General features: G+C 38.8%; 4 protein-coding genes across 4 annotated transcripts; 3 read left to right on the forward strand and 1 right to left on the reverse strand.

The window, feature by feature from the left end:
* Positions 1-49: 49 nt before the first annotated feature.
* On the reverse strand, positions 50-2460 carry LOC112189795 (pentatricopeptide repeat-containing protein At3g50420). Its single transcript, XM_024329152.2, has one exon. The coding sequence runs from the start codon at positions 2305-2307 to the stop codon at positions 187-189; it is 2121 nt and encodes a 706-aa protein (XP_024184920.1). The 5' UTR covers positions 2308-2460; the 3' UTR covers positions 50-186.
* Positions 2432-8342, forward strand: LOC112189805. The gene is made up of 11 exons (XM_024329166.2): positions 2432-2580; positions 2611-2745; positions 2850-2915; positions 2991-3077; positions 3165-3755; positions 4182-4664; positions 4839-4900; positions 4985-5090; positions 5230-5309; positions 5476-5757; positions 5917-8342. The coding sequence occupies exons 3-11, from the start codon at positions 2886-2888 to the stop codon at positions 5957-5959; spliced, it is 1764 nt and encodes a 587-aa protein (XP_024184934.1). The 5' UTR covers positions 2432-2580; positions 2611-2745; positions 2850-2885; the 3' UTR covers positions 5960-8342.
* LOC112189813 (salicylic acid-binding protein 2) lies at positions 8274-9813 on the forward strand. Its single transcript, XM_024329176.2, has 3 exons — positions 8274-8953; positions 9047-9175; positions 9370-9813. The coding sequence occupies exons 1-3, from the start codon at positions 8423-8425 to the stop codon at positions 9637-9639; spliced, it is 930 nt and encodes a 309-aa protein (XP_024184944.1). The 5' UTR covers positions 8274-8422; the 3' UTR covers positions 9640-9813.
* Positions 9814-10498: 685 nt separating this feature from the next.
* Positions 10499-12171, forward strand: LOC112189834 (methylesterase 1). The gene is made up of 3 exons (XM_024329193.2): positions 10499-11087; positions 11184-11240; positions 11541-12171. The coding sequence occupies exons 1-3, from the start codon at positions 10542-10544 to the stop codon at positions 11808-11810; spliced, it is 873 nt and encodes a 290-aa protein (XP_024184961.1). The 5' UTR covers positions 10499-10541; the 3' UTR covers positions 11811-12171.
* Positions 12172-12433: the final 262 nt, after the last annotated feature.

The following is a 12433-nucleotide window of genomic DNA, read 5'->3' on the forward strand; positions in this document are numbered from 1 at the left end:
TGACCAACATACAAATATCAATTCTTGGCTTAGGATGAAGGCCCTCGTCTGTTAGGTAAAATAATGCTGCAATCAAAATTGTTTGTTTCTAGGCACAGAAGCATGTAAGAGTTCAATTCTAAAATTAGGAATTAATAAGGTGTTGATTCCATAAAGAGATTTTTCAGGAACATTTCTTTCAACATCCTATGTGGTATAAATAGGTTCATCAAGTTCATCTCTTTGAGATCTTACCATGTTTCCTTGTAGCCAATGCAGTGCATCTTCGGCTTCACCAACCTCTTCCTTAGATTGAACACCAGAACTGAATACCTGAATATTCTTCTTATCCTCAATCCAGCTCAGCCCAGGATCCTTCTCTAACGTCAGTTCTTTAATCTTTCTCCTTATTTCTACAACCTTATCCCATTTTCCGGCAGCAGCATAGAGATTTGAAAGCAAGATATGTGTTGCACTGTCTTCTGCATCAACCTTTAGAACATGCTCTGCTGCATGAACTCCTATCTCCAAGTTCTTATTGATGACGCACGAGCTCAGCAAAGTTCTCCACAGTTCAAGATTATCTTCATTAAATGGTGACTTGATAATAAGCTCCTCTGCCTCATTCAGTAGTCGAGCTCGACTTAACAAACTAACCATGCAAGAGTAGTGCTTAGGCCCAGGTGGGATACCATTCTCCTTCATACAATTCCACAAGAACTTTCCTACTTCAACCAACCCACTGTGGTTGCAAGCTGAGAGTAGAGACAGAAATGTTACTTGGTCTGGTAAGAGACCATGTTTTTGGATCTCAAAATAGAGCTTCAATGCTTCTTCTGCCATGCCATGTTGACTATATCCCCCAAGAATCGAGTTCCAACATTTCAAATCAGGCTCCACAACTTGGGAAAATATACAATAAGCAGATTCAAGGCAACCGTTTTTTGCATACATATCCACCAGACTCCCGCATACAGACATTTCAACATCAAATCCTGTTTTTAAGGCCTGCGAGTGAATCATCTCACCTTGTTTTAACATGGCCAGGTCGGAACAAGCACTCAAAACTCCACTCAGAGCAAAGCTGTCAACCTTATGGCTTTCCTTGCACATTTCTTTGAAGAACTTAATTGCACTCTCCCCATCAGCCAATCTCGAATAACCCATGATCATCTCAGTCCAGAGAACAACATCCTTCTCAGAAATAGAATAAAATGCCTTTTGAGCACTATCCGTTTCGCTGTTCTTGAAGTACATAGACACTAGTGCAGTTCCTACAAATATACTCTTCTCGAGTCCTACTTTTATGACTTGACCATGAAGAAGCTTACCATAGTCAGAAGCAAGGTATGTACCTGCTGCAGATATGATAGCTGCATAAGTATATTCATCTGGTTTAAGATAACACAATCTTTTCAACTGGGCAAACAAATTCATCGCCTTTTCCCCATCATCATTTTCTGAATACCCAGCAATCATTGTGTTCCATGAAACCAAATCCGGGCTGTCCATTTTATTAAACACACTAAAAGCTGCTTGGGTGTCACCAGAGTTACAATACATATCAAGCAGTGAATTCTCCAAAGCCAAATCAGCATGTGTGCTTGAAACTATGACTCGGGCATGGATGATTCTCCCCAGATTCAAATATCTCAATCTGCTACACACATTCAAAACCATTGAATATGTGAACTGAGTAGGAATAACTCCAGTCCTCAACATACCATCAAACAAATGAAGCCCTTCCTTGTTCTTACCATTCTTCAAATACGCGAAAATCATTGAATTCCAAGCCACAACATCTCTATCAACCATTCCTCCGAAAACTCTGCTAGCAGATACCAAATCCCCACAGCTGGAATACATCCCAAGCAGAGCTGTCTGAAGATGCACTTCATTCAAGAACCCACATTTCACAACTTGTGCATGAACCAAAGAGCCAACCAACCAATCCTCAAGAGTACATGAGGCTTGTATCACACTCGTGAAAGTCGAAACATTTGGCCTGAGACATTCAACTCCCATTTGTTTTAGCAATGTCAATGCCAAACCGGCAGTGTCTGAACTCCGGGAATAGGCTGCAGCCAGCGCATTGAACGAAACAAGACTTCTCAGAGGCATTTCGTCGAACACATTGCGTGCATCTCTGAGCGAGCAGCACCGTGCATACATAGATAGCACATTGTTGTACAGGAACACAGAGCGCGAGCTGACGGTTGTGGTGGTTAGGAGAAGCGCGTGGAGTCGACGCGCTTCCCTGAGCGAGTTTATGGCGGTGCATTTTTGTATTAAAGCCGCTAGTAGAGAGGGTTCACACAACGGTGGCATATAAAACGGCGTCGTTCGGCGCCCTTTTACCCGCCAAAAAAAATGAGTCTTTTGGTTTTTCCCAAGTTGAAAATTGCAATATATATATATGTCAGAAAGCGTCCCTGACGTTGAGCCTAAACGCACCGTTTCGTCATCTCTGAAATCTCAGACTCTCAATTTTTCGAAGATGAAGCGTCGATTCAAAATGTGCAGCGATTCAAATCTGACGAAGCTTCACCGTCTGATCGACGATTCTCTCCGTCCGTACACATTGAGTTTTCACAATTTAGGGTTTTCAATTTGGGGGCTTTTCAATTTAGGGTTTTCAATCTCGGGCTTTTGCAGGAGCCAGATGTCGTTTCGGTAACGAAAGAGAGAGAAATTCTGGTCAGTCTCGCTCAGATTCTTCGGCAAGTGAAACTCTGGATTGGAGAAGTTGATTCCCATTCTGATAATGTGAGTCTGTTTCTCTCTGGAAACTGTAAAAAGTAAATTTCTTGGCGGTAAAACCATGTAAAGGTTCAAACTTTGAAGTTTATTGAGTTAATGTTCGTGATCAGGGAGTGTTGATTGGATTGGATTTTGAGAATGAGTGTATGTGTCTGAGTAAAATCTTAACTCACTTGGTAAGTTTGTTTTTTAACTTTGAGTAAATGAATCATATGGTTTAAGAAAATCAAAGTTTGTTGCTTTTCCAACAGATTGTTTTCCTAACAGTGGAGAGTCAATATGTGAAGCATCTGGCCTGCAATGTTCTAGCTGCTGTCTCCGAATTCGTGGCGGCTTCGGTATGTTACAGTTTCTATTGCATTTTTCAAGTAGTTTTGTATGGCATTTTAGTGAGGTTTTATGGTTGATTATATGTGTTTTTGTAGGGAAGCCACTGGGATGCCTTTATTCGTTTGTTGTGTGATTGTATGGATTTGGCAATCACTGCGGCAGTTTCATGTTCTACATCGACTTTGGCAACTGGAGCTAGTGATCTTTGTTCTAGTTCATTGAGTTTAATTCTCGTGCTGAAACCTAAGGTGAAAAATGGTGACTGGTCTGTAGCGGCTGGTGTTGTTCGGGTGCTACGTGATATACTGAAGTATTTGAAGTCTGAGGATGATGACGAACTTGTTGAAGTGTTCATTGAGGCTGTTAATTCTTTTCTTTCAACAGTGCCTTGGGATTTATTGCATGAGATTCGTGTTGGTCCAAATGCTGATGCTCTGAAATGCTCCAGGGCAGATGTTTCATTCCAAAGAACCTTGTTTCTAGGAAACTTGATTCAGTTTCTCTGTTCCTTGGTCGAGCAAGGCAGTGTTGTCGATGCTCCAGGTGGATCTCTAGACCAGCATCATCCAGTGTTTTCTAGAATCATCAACCTTGTACCTAAGCTTTTACGTTTATGCCTTGGGGAGCAGGCGGATTGTGTTATCTCTCACAACTGCATCTCTCAATACTTTAAACACAAGTTATTGGTAACAGTTAACCTGAGTCTTTTCTTTGATTGTTATAGAATCTTATGTACGTTGGTTTGGGTGCTATGCAGAAACTCTGAGAATGAACAAATGGTTTGATGTCATGAAGCTTTTTAAAGTGTCGTTTTTCCAAAAGTAGTATTTGCCGCTACAAAAGGGCCAAGTAGCAGACTTCACTGCTAATAATATATTGATTTGGGTTGAGACTGTTGAGAAATACCTAGACACAAAAAAAATAGTTCCCTACATCTTTTGAAAATGTGAGATTTTTAATACCGTGATTTTACTGGAGACATGTTTGTTCACAATTACCTGGGAGTATGAGATATTTGTGCAAATATATTAGACTCCTGCTTATGTGTTATGAGTGTTTGTGATTACTACCATAGAATTGATTGCAAGTACACTGTAAAACTTATCCTGCAGGTGCTAATGATCAGGCTCATTGTCCAAACTTGTCCAGAATCCTCAATTCTTGTTTCATGGTTGCAACTTATCCATTATTACTTTGAAGAGCTTTTGCGGCAACCCATTTCTACTCTGGAGTGTGATCAGGAAGATTGTTTGGAAGGCTCTCCATTTCTATCCAGTGTTTCTGATTCAGAAGTAAATAGTCTGTCTTCTCGCCATCTGCAAAGACAGGCTGTGTTCCTTTTTCTGAGGTGTTCTTTTAGTTTGATTAACTCAAATGGAGGCACTAACAGAAAATGTGCTTGTGCAAGTTGGAATTTATGCTTGGACTATGACTCAAATGCAGAGTTGCAGTGTTGTGGAAGAAAGGAAGGACTGTTGGAGCTTAATAACTGGCTTCAAGGACATCTTCCAACTGATATGTTTGTGGACCATGAAATGTATTTTGAAAAATGTGCAGACTTTGCCAAATCCTTCCTCCAACTATATATCAAAGAGGTGCCCCATTCTCATCTGAATTCACTTTATAGTTTTGAAATTGTATTATGTCTGTATCCAACTTTTTCCATGTTTGTTTGTCTGTGTGCATCATCTTTTCAACAAGTTTGCTATACTATTTGCAATTTTTCTTAGTCATATGTCCTTATTTCTTGGCTTAATCTTCAACTGTAGGATGATGTATTATTCAGAGTGCTCTTGCAATTGCTTTGTGTACCTTGTCCTGCAGAGAAACAGTACGGAATTAATATCCTAGTTTTTCCATCTTGTAAAATATATGGTAACTGTTTCCTTCTAACAAATTTTTGGATTTGATACAGGTTTGAAGAGGAAAGGGGATCATTTCAGGATTCAAAGGGCAATGTGCTTTTCTTTGTTTCAGATCTTTTCAATCCTGTACTCTTATTCCATCTATTTCTTGTAGAGGTAAAAATGCTGCCCGTTTTGTACATCTAATTACCCCCATTTCCACCTTGCAATGATCTTTTTGTTGAATTGTTGGTATTTACTTTTCGTTTGGGGAGGGAAGATAAATGGAATTATTTTTTTTTCTTCTATTCTGTAGTTAAGCTATGACCATCAGGTGCTTCTTGATTACCGTATTACAAAAGATACTGGAATCAGTTGTGCAGAATATCTTTTAAGGTACATTATGAAGTTACAAAAACTCTTCTTGCACTCCACTACTATTTGTTTGTTTCAATTCTGCAGTTCGCTGGTATTAGAACAATAATTTAGTTAACTCTAGAGAATTGCAATTGATTGCCAGTCATTGTATCTCTGACTTTGTGTTGAATGCATTCTTTTATAGGTGCTTGCGTAAAGTGTGTGATTCATGGAGCTTATTTGTGGAATTTCCACCGAGTGGACAAGCTATTAATCGATCATCTTGCAAGAAAAGAAAAGTTTCATTGAATGGGTCGAGTTTCTGTGGAGCAGATTTGTTTGCGCTAGTGAAAGACTCTGGAGGTTTGTTTCTTGAAGATGAATGTGACGATGAAAAGAAATATGATTTCAAGCACACTCGAGAGAATTTCCAAAAAGCCAAAGAGTGCTTAATTTCGTTGAAAAATTCGATTGCTCTTTTGAACCGGTGCGTGTCTTTGGAATGAGTTCCATTTTGCTTCTCAGTCAACAATTAGCCAATCTAATTTATGATATAATCTAATCTATGGAGCTATGGAGTTTATTGTTATTTTAAACAATAATGAACGTGAACTACCCAAACTGAACTTCTTGCTCTTGCTTGCAGCTTAATGAGGTTTCAGGAACTCTGTTTCGAGGAGGAAAAATAAACTTGTACAAGGTTGTGGGGACTTTGGATTACTTCCCAGCATAAAGTTTTGCAGAGCTCATTTATTCCTTTGAAGTTAAAGTCATAATAGGAGATGCTGCCAACCAGTGAGGCCTAGTCTAAAGGTTTTATGTGAAGAGTTACCACATAACTGGGAGTCAAAAGGACAATGCTGGAAAGATAACTCAGTATCATCACAACTTTATGGGGCCATAGTAATTGCATTTTTTTAACGAATTTGAAGCAGTGAATGGGAAAAAGAACAAGCATGTGTTGAGGTAATTTAGATTCTATGTATACAAGTTTAGACTTTAAGTTTATTTTCACTGACAAGAGTAGAGGAGAAGAAATCTCACTTGTAGCATAGTTAAACCCTGCCTTCTAATAGAATCTCAAGATCTCCAATGTTAAAGGTATTTTCTACTAACTTTCATCACTCCATGAGATGTAGAATTAAGGCCATGACATGAACAGATAGCTTTTAAAGAATTTAGCTAGGAAACAAAACTTTTACAGCATATAATATGGAATTCAAGGTGAAATGATGCAAAATGAAGGTTAGTGTATATGTCTGGTAAAGTTCAAATATAGGTTAAATACCAAAAGCTTCTCTGTGTGTGGCTGAGCTGTGGCTATGGCCGTAGAATGAGGATAAATATCTAGTATGATTTTGAGAAGTGGGACAGCTTTCCAGTAAGAGCAGATATATGTGGCTATGTTTAAGGAAAATAATGTTGTGGGACCATGGCAGATCTGCTCCATCTGGGTGACTATAATGTGCTTGTGATTCACATGTCTTGTGAAGTCATGCTTTGGTGCTAGTGAGTGTGTGCAAAAACGAAATAGTATTTTTCCCATTAATTACTAAAGGGATGTTATATCATTTGCAGACTATAAAATCAAGGCTGGACCTGATACAGAGTAAGATGATAAGAAGATATATAGGTACTTTCATATGGTAGAGAGGGATGGTAAGGTAGGAAGGATAGGTGAAGCATTAGGAGGTGATTTAGAGACAGATGAGTTACTGACATAATGATTTCAGTAAAGTTGCCATCTAGATCTTTTGATCTTCCAGAAAAAATCACTGGATGCCATGGTGCTGGTATGAAGATTAAGGTGGCAATGCTACTGAGATCATTAAGTCGAACTTTACAGCTCTGGACATGCTTGGCTGCTACATCTCAGACTACAGAAAGGTTAGTTCCCTAAGTGAGAGATCCGTGTTGCAGTTTACACTCTGAACAAGGATATTTGGGTCATAGATGCTCAATATAAGTTCCTTTTAGCCGTCTATTCTTTCGAAAATAAACCGGTTATATATGATGCTATGTTCTCTATAGATTCCAATATTTTCTGTTCCTATTTGGTTTACTTGAAATTGTATAAGTAGGCAAATTATTTTTCATTCAGTTGCTTAAAGTTTAGATACGGACAACCTTGTCCATCCATTGGATCCTAAACTCGTGATCTTTGGACATAATATGACGTATCTCAAAAAGCAAGTTACAATTTAAGCCCATAAAACCCCTAAATGTGAAGAAGAAGAAGAAAAGCATCAGTGGTATAATTTTCAGGGATGCGTGATGTTGATAATTATTTGGCGTTAAATCTGAAATAACAGATTTCCGTCTTTCATGATCCTTCTAGCTTATTTTTCTTTTATAACCTTTTTCATGAAATTCTCTGTTTTTCTTTTTGCTAAACTTTTGCATAAACAATATAGATATGAACTATTCTATTTGGTGTGTAAATAAAGACTGTCGGCCCCGAGACTCATCACCTTCGCATGTTTAACTTTCTTTGGCTCTATCTTTCCTAGCAAGATCAGCAAGGTCCTTTGTTCATTTAATTGCTTGCTATTGGATAAAGGAGGAATTAACAAGTGGATGAGTGAGAATACTCGTAGATTTATACTTGGTTCCAAACGACTTAAGCATTGTACGGTAGCAATTCATGTACTAGACTGTAGAATCTGCGAGAGAGAATAATGCAGTTCGTTTGATTGAACCATGAAGACCTCTGTGCCTTTAAATTATTGGAGATGTTCAAAGGAAGGAGAAAGTAAAATCTATGATAGGACAAGTGGAGTGCGATCTTGTTGTCATGAAAATAATAATAGTGAAAGAAAAGAGGTTCATGGGTTCAGATCGTTACCCTGTTTCACGAAATCTTAGAATTACATAATAGATTTGTGCACGGGTGATGCTTCTAGATCTTGATCAGTGCAAGCTTTATGTAAACGAGAGAAACACTACCAAAGATTAGTCCTACGGTCCTACCTGAGACATTAGGATCACTTTCACTAGAAACGGTAGGAGAAGGTGACTTTTATACCTAGGAATGATTAGTCTACCCACCAAAGCTGAGTTTTTTTTTTTTTTTTCAAAAAGACTACAACTGACTTTTCAAATCGTAATCATCTTATCTTTGTATTAATAAATGGAAAACGGGTGAGGAATAAATGAAGGATTTGGGTTCCTCCAAGTATATAAGCAAGACCAGAGCACATGCAGGCTTAGGAAAGACTCTGGTGAAAATGGAGAATATAAGAGTGAAGCATTTTGTGCCTTTTGTTTTGCTTCTTTGCTTGGCAAGAATCTGTACTAATATTGTTGAAGCTGACCAAATCTCATCTGGGAAGAAGCATTTTGTGCTGGTTCATGGAGCTGGTCACGGAGCTTGGTGTTGGTATAAGCTGGCAACTCTATTGAACTCTACAGGTCACAATGTTACAACTATAGACCTTGCAGCATCCGGTATCAACCCGATCCAGGTACAGCAAGTTCATTCGTTCTCAGACTACGTTGAGCCATTGATCGAATTTCTGGGGTCTCTGTTACCAAAAGAGAGGGTTATCCTGGTTGGCCACAGCATGGGTGGAGCCGTGATATCAATTGCCATGGAGAGGTTCCCTGAGAAAATTGCTGTAGCTGTTTATGCCACTGCTTTGATGCCTGGTCCTGCTCTGAGTTACTTGACTATTTTTGAGAAGGTAATGACTTCCACAGCACACCTATACTTTTGTTCATATGATATATTAAGGGTGAGTATTCACAGGATATTAATGTTGTTGTAAACTCTACAGATTCAGGAAAGATCGGTGTTGACTGACACTCAGTATAGATATGATCAGGGGGCCAACAATCCTCCAACCTCGCTACTCTTTGGACCAAAACAATTGTCTTCGAGACTGTACCAGCTATCGCCACCGGAGGTAAACTTAGAAAAGTGAATCATTGTGCTTGGCACTACTAATTCATCTTTACAAATGACGTGTGTAATGATCTTGCATGTAAGAAACAAACTATTTTTCAAAACAAATTAACAGTATGATCCAGGTTCAATTTTCAATTGGTGAGCTAATACTGACCCTGTTTTCTTCTTTGTTATTGATGCATCAATGGACAGGATCTAGAACTAGCATTGTCATTGGTGAGATTTTCCCCTCTATTTATTGAAGAAATAAAACTCACTGAGGAGAAGTACGGATTGGTTCCAAGTGTTTTCATCGTGTGTGACCAGGACCTTTCAATAGAGGAGGATCTGCAAACGTGGATGATCAGGAAAAATCCCCCAAATGAAGTGAAGGTGATAAATGGTTCCGATCACATGGTCATGTTCTCTAGACCATTGGAGCTGTTCTCCAACCTCCTGAACGTTGCTGAGAAATATTCTTAAAGATCTTGATTACCTAGCTAGTTATAAATTACTAGTTAGAAGCCTGAAATTCATTAGTGTATGAATAATTGAAGTAGATTAGCTACCCTCTTTGGTGACTATCTATATATATATGTGTGTGTGCGCGCGCGCGAAAATAACTTCTCAGAAAGTAAATCACATTTCTGGTGTAAACTATTCTTACAAAATTACCAATAGAAGTCATTTTGAAAAATAAAAATAAAAGTCTCATTTGGACTATAACATCTGTCGTAATTTTTTCTCTGTTTTTCTTTTTGCCGACTCTGAACTTTTCTTATTAGCAGTACAAAACATGTATATATGTCAAGTGTGGAAAATAAGAACAGTGTTGGCCTTTAGAGTCGTCGCCAGTGCATGTTTAACTGTCTTCGATTCTTGGCTTTTGTAGCTAGATCAGCTAATCCTTTGGTCACTTAATCGCCTACTAGAGTTTACAATGTCTGGAATAACTACCAAGGCGAATTGATAAAGGATGAGTTCTCACACCCAGATTTATACGTGGTTCTAATTTCTAAACTGCTTGTACGTGCCCGTGCCTTGTCCCATAAGTATGAGCTTCTTAAGCATAATTGTACAGGTGCAACTTACGTTCAAAACAGTAGAATCTGCTACAGAAAATAATGTGGTTCATTTGATTTAACTATGACAAGCTACTCCCATTGCGGTTGGAATTATTTGAATTTTTCGAGTCCTAGTGTAGCTGTAAGACAGACGTGTATAGTGGGATGCCCATAGGATCTTCTTATCCATCAGATCAGAAAAGGACAACTAAAAAAGGAACAACGAGAGGTACACGTACGGTTACTGATGAGGACCACCCAATTAAGAATTAAAAACTCTATCAAAGATTAGTCGCAACTAAGAAAATTGGTGAGGAAGAAATGAAGGATTTGATTTCCTCCAAGCATGAAAGCAAGACCAGAGAAAATGCAGGCTTAGGAAAGATTGTGATGAAAATGGAAAATATGAGAGTGAAGCATTTTGCTTTGCCTTTTCTTGTGCTTCTTTGCTTGGCAAGAATCTGTAGCAATAGTCTTACAGCTGATCACTATCCAGACCAAATCCTCTTTGGGAAGAAGCATTTTGTGCTGGTTCATGGAGCCGGTCACGGAGCTTGGTGTTGGTATAAGTTGGCAACTCTATTGACCTCCACAGGTCACAATGTTACAACACTAGACCTTGCAGCATCTGGGATCAACCAGATCCAGGTAGAGCAAGTTCATTTGTTCTCCGAGTACGTTGAGCCATTGATCAGTTTTCTGGGGTCTCTTACGCCAAAGGAGAGGGTTATCCTGGTTGGCCACAGCTTGGGTGGAGCCGTGATATCAATTGCCATGGAGAGGTTCCCTGAGAAAATTGCTGCTGCTGTATATGCTACTGCTGTGATGCCAGGTCGTTCTCTTAGTTACTTGACTATACATGATAAGGTAATGACTTCAACACCACACACGCCTACACTTTATTTTTCGTACATTAAGGGTGAATATTTACAAAGACCATATCTTTGTAAACTACACATGCAGCTCAAGGAAAGATGGGATACTAAGCAAATGTCATCGTACCAGCTATCGCCACCAGAGGTAACCTTAAAATGTTAAATATTGTTTTGATTACAAGGAGTTATTCATCTTCACTAGTCGATTTAAAATTTAAAATTTCAGTTGGATACGTGTAATTTCTGGATTTTAAAACAAGGAAGAATGCTTCCTTGCATGCAAGTAACCAAGTATTTTTCGTCACATTTTCTTAAAACATGGCTGAAAAAGAAATTACTACCCAGTATATATCCACCATGATCCAGGTGGAATTTTGAATTAGTCAGCTAATACATTTCCTGTTTAATTTTGATCTTCTTTGGTTGTTGATGAATCAATGAACAGGATCTAATACTAGCATTGTCATTGCTGAGACCTTCCCCAACATTTAATGAAGATATAAAACTCACCGACGAGAAATACGGATTGGTTCCAAGAGTGTTCATCGTGTGCGACCAAGACCTTACAATAGAGGAGGAAATACAAATGTGGATGATCAGGGAGAACCCACCAAATGAAGTGAAAGTGATAAATGGTTCCGATCACATGGTCATGTTCTCTAGACCACTGGAGCTGTTCTCCAACCTCCTCAAGATTGCTGAGAAATATTCATAAAAAAATCATGAGTACCTGATAATTATTTACTAGCTAGAAGCCTAACAAGCTCATCACCATGGTTGTGGAGTTACGTCAAGCTATGAAAGTGTTGGACTGTTGGTCCCCAGTCCTTGTGCGCTACTGCTACTACGAGTAGTACAGACAACTTAGACACTCGTGATGGAGATCGATCATGAATAGTTTATGCATTTGAAGTGTAATTGCTGCTCAAGCAACGAAAAATAATCTATCAGTTAGGTCTTCGTATTTTTTTTTTTTTTTTGAAATAAAGGGCCGGTGCGGTTGCCCTCAAGCCTTGATTAATGAAATTGCCAAATACAAGGGTGAGACGTTGAGCCTAAACCCCTGATTACAATAAGCATCTAGAGAACGTCCCAAAATAATATAGAGTCTCTATAAAGTATATGTATTCTAGCATGCACTAGCTAGCAAACAGTGCTCTACCAGCTATTCCATTTGGTTTGAAATAGCGGCGACATAACAGAAAGATAACTTGATTACAACGAAGCATAATTACCAATTTCACAGCTTTCCTACGATGTTGCCGCCGAAAAATAAATCTGACGACACTTAGTTTCATTCTGCCACTAGGAGGTTGTGCCCATTTAATCAGAATGGAT

The sequence above is a fragment of the Rosa chinensis genome, chromosome 1 (assembly GCF_002994745.2).
Source record: "Rosa chinensis cultivar Old Blush chromosome 1, RchiOBHm-V2, whole genome shotgun sequence".
NCBI lineage: Eukaryota > Viridiplantae > Streptophyta > Magnoliopsida > Rosales > Rosaceae > Rosa > Rosa chinensis.

Coding starts and splice junctions, on each gene's coding strand:
- LOC112189805 (XM_024329166.2), top strand. CDS start 2,886: ATGTGTCTGAGTAAAATCTTAACTCACTTG. Junction 4,901..4,984: donor CCTTGTCCTGCAGAGAAACA/GTACGGAATTAA, acceptor GATTTGATACAG/GTTTGAAGAGGAAAGGGGAT. Junction 5,758..5,916: donor TCGATTGCTCTTTTGAACCG/GTGCGTGTCTTT, acceptor TCTTGCTTGCAG/CTTAATGAGGTTTCAGGAAC.
- LOC112189813 (XM_024329176.2), top strand. CDS start 8,423: ATGAAGGATTTGGGTTCCTCCAAGTATATAAGCAAGACCAGAGCACAT. Junction 8,954..9,046: donor ACTTGACTATTTTTGAGAAG/GTAATGACTTCC, acceptor TAAACTCTACAG/ATTCAGGAAAGATCGGTGTT. Junction 9,176..9,369: donor ACCAGCTATCGCCACCGGAG/GTAAACTTAGAA, acceptor ATCAATGGACAG/GATCTAGAACTAGCATTGTC.
- LOC112189795 (XM_024329152.2), bottom strand. CDS start 2,307: ATGCCACCGTTGTGTGAACCCTCTCTACTAGCGGCTTTAATACAAAAA.
- LOC112189834 (XM_024329193.2), top strand. CDS start 10,542: ATGAAGGATTTGATTTCCTCCAAGCATGAAAGCAAGACCAGAGAAAAT. Junction 11,088..11,183: donor ACTTGACTATACATGATAAG/GTAATGACTTCA, acceptor CTACACATGCAG/CTCAAGGAAAGATGGGATAC. Junction 11,241..11,540: donor ACCAGCTATCGCCACCAGAG/GTAACCTTAAAA, acceptor ATCAATGAACAG/GATCTAATACTAGCATTGTC.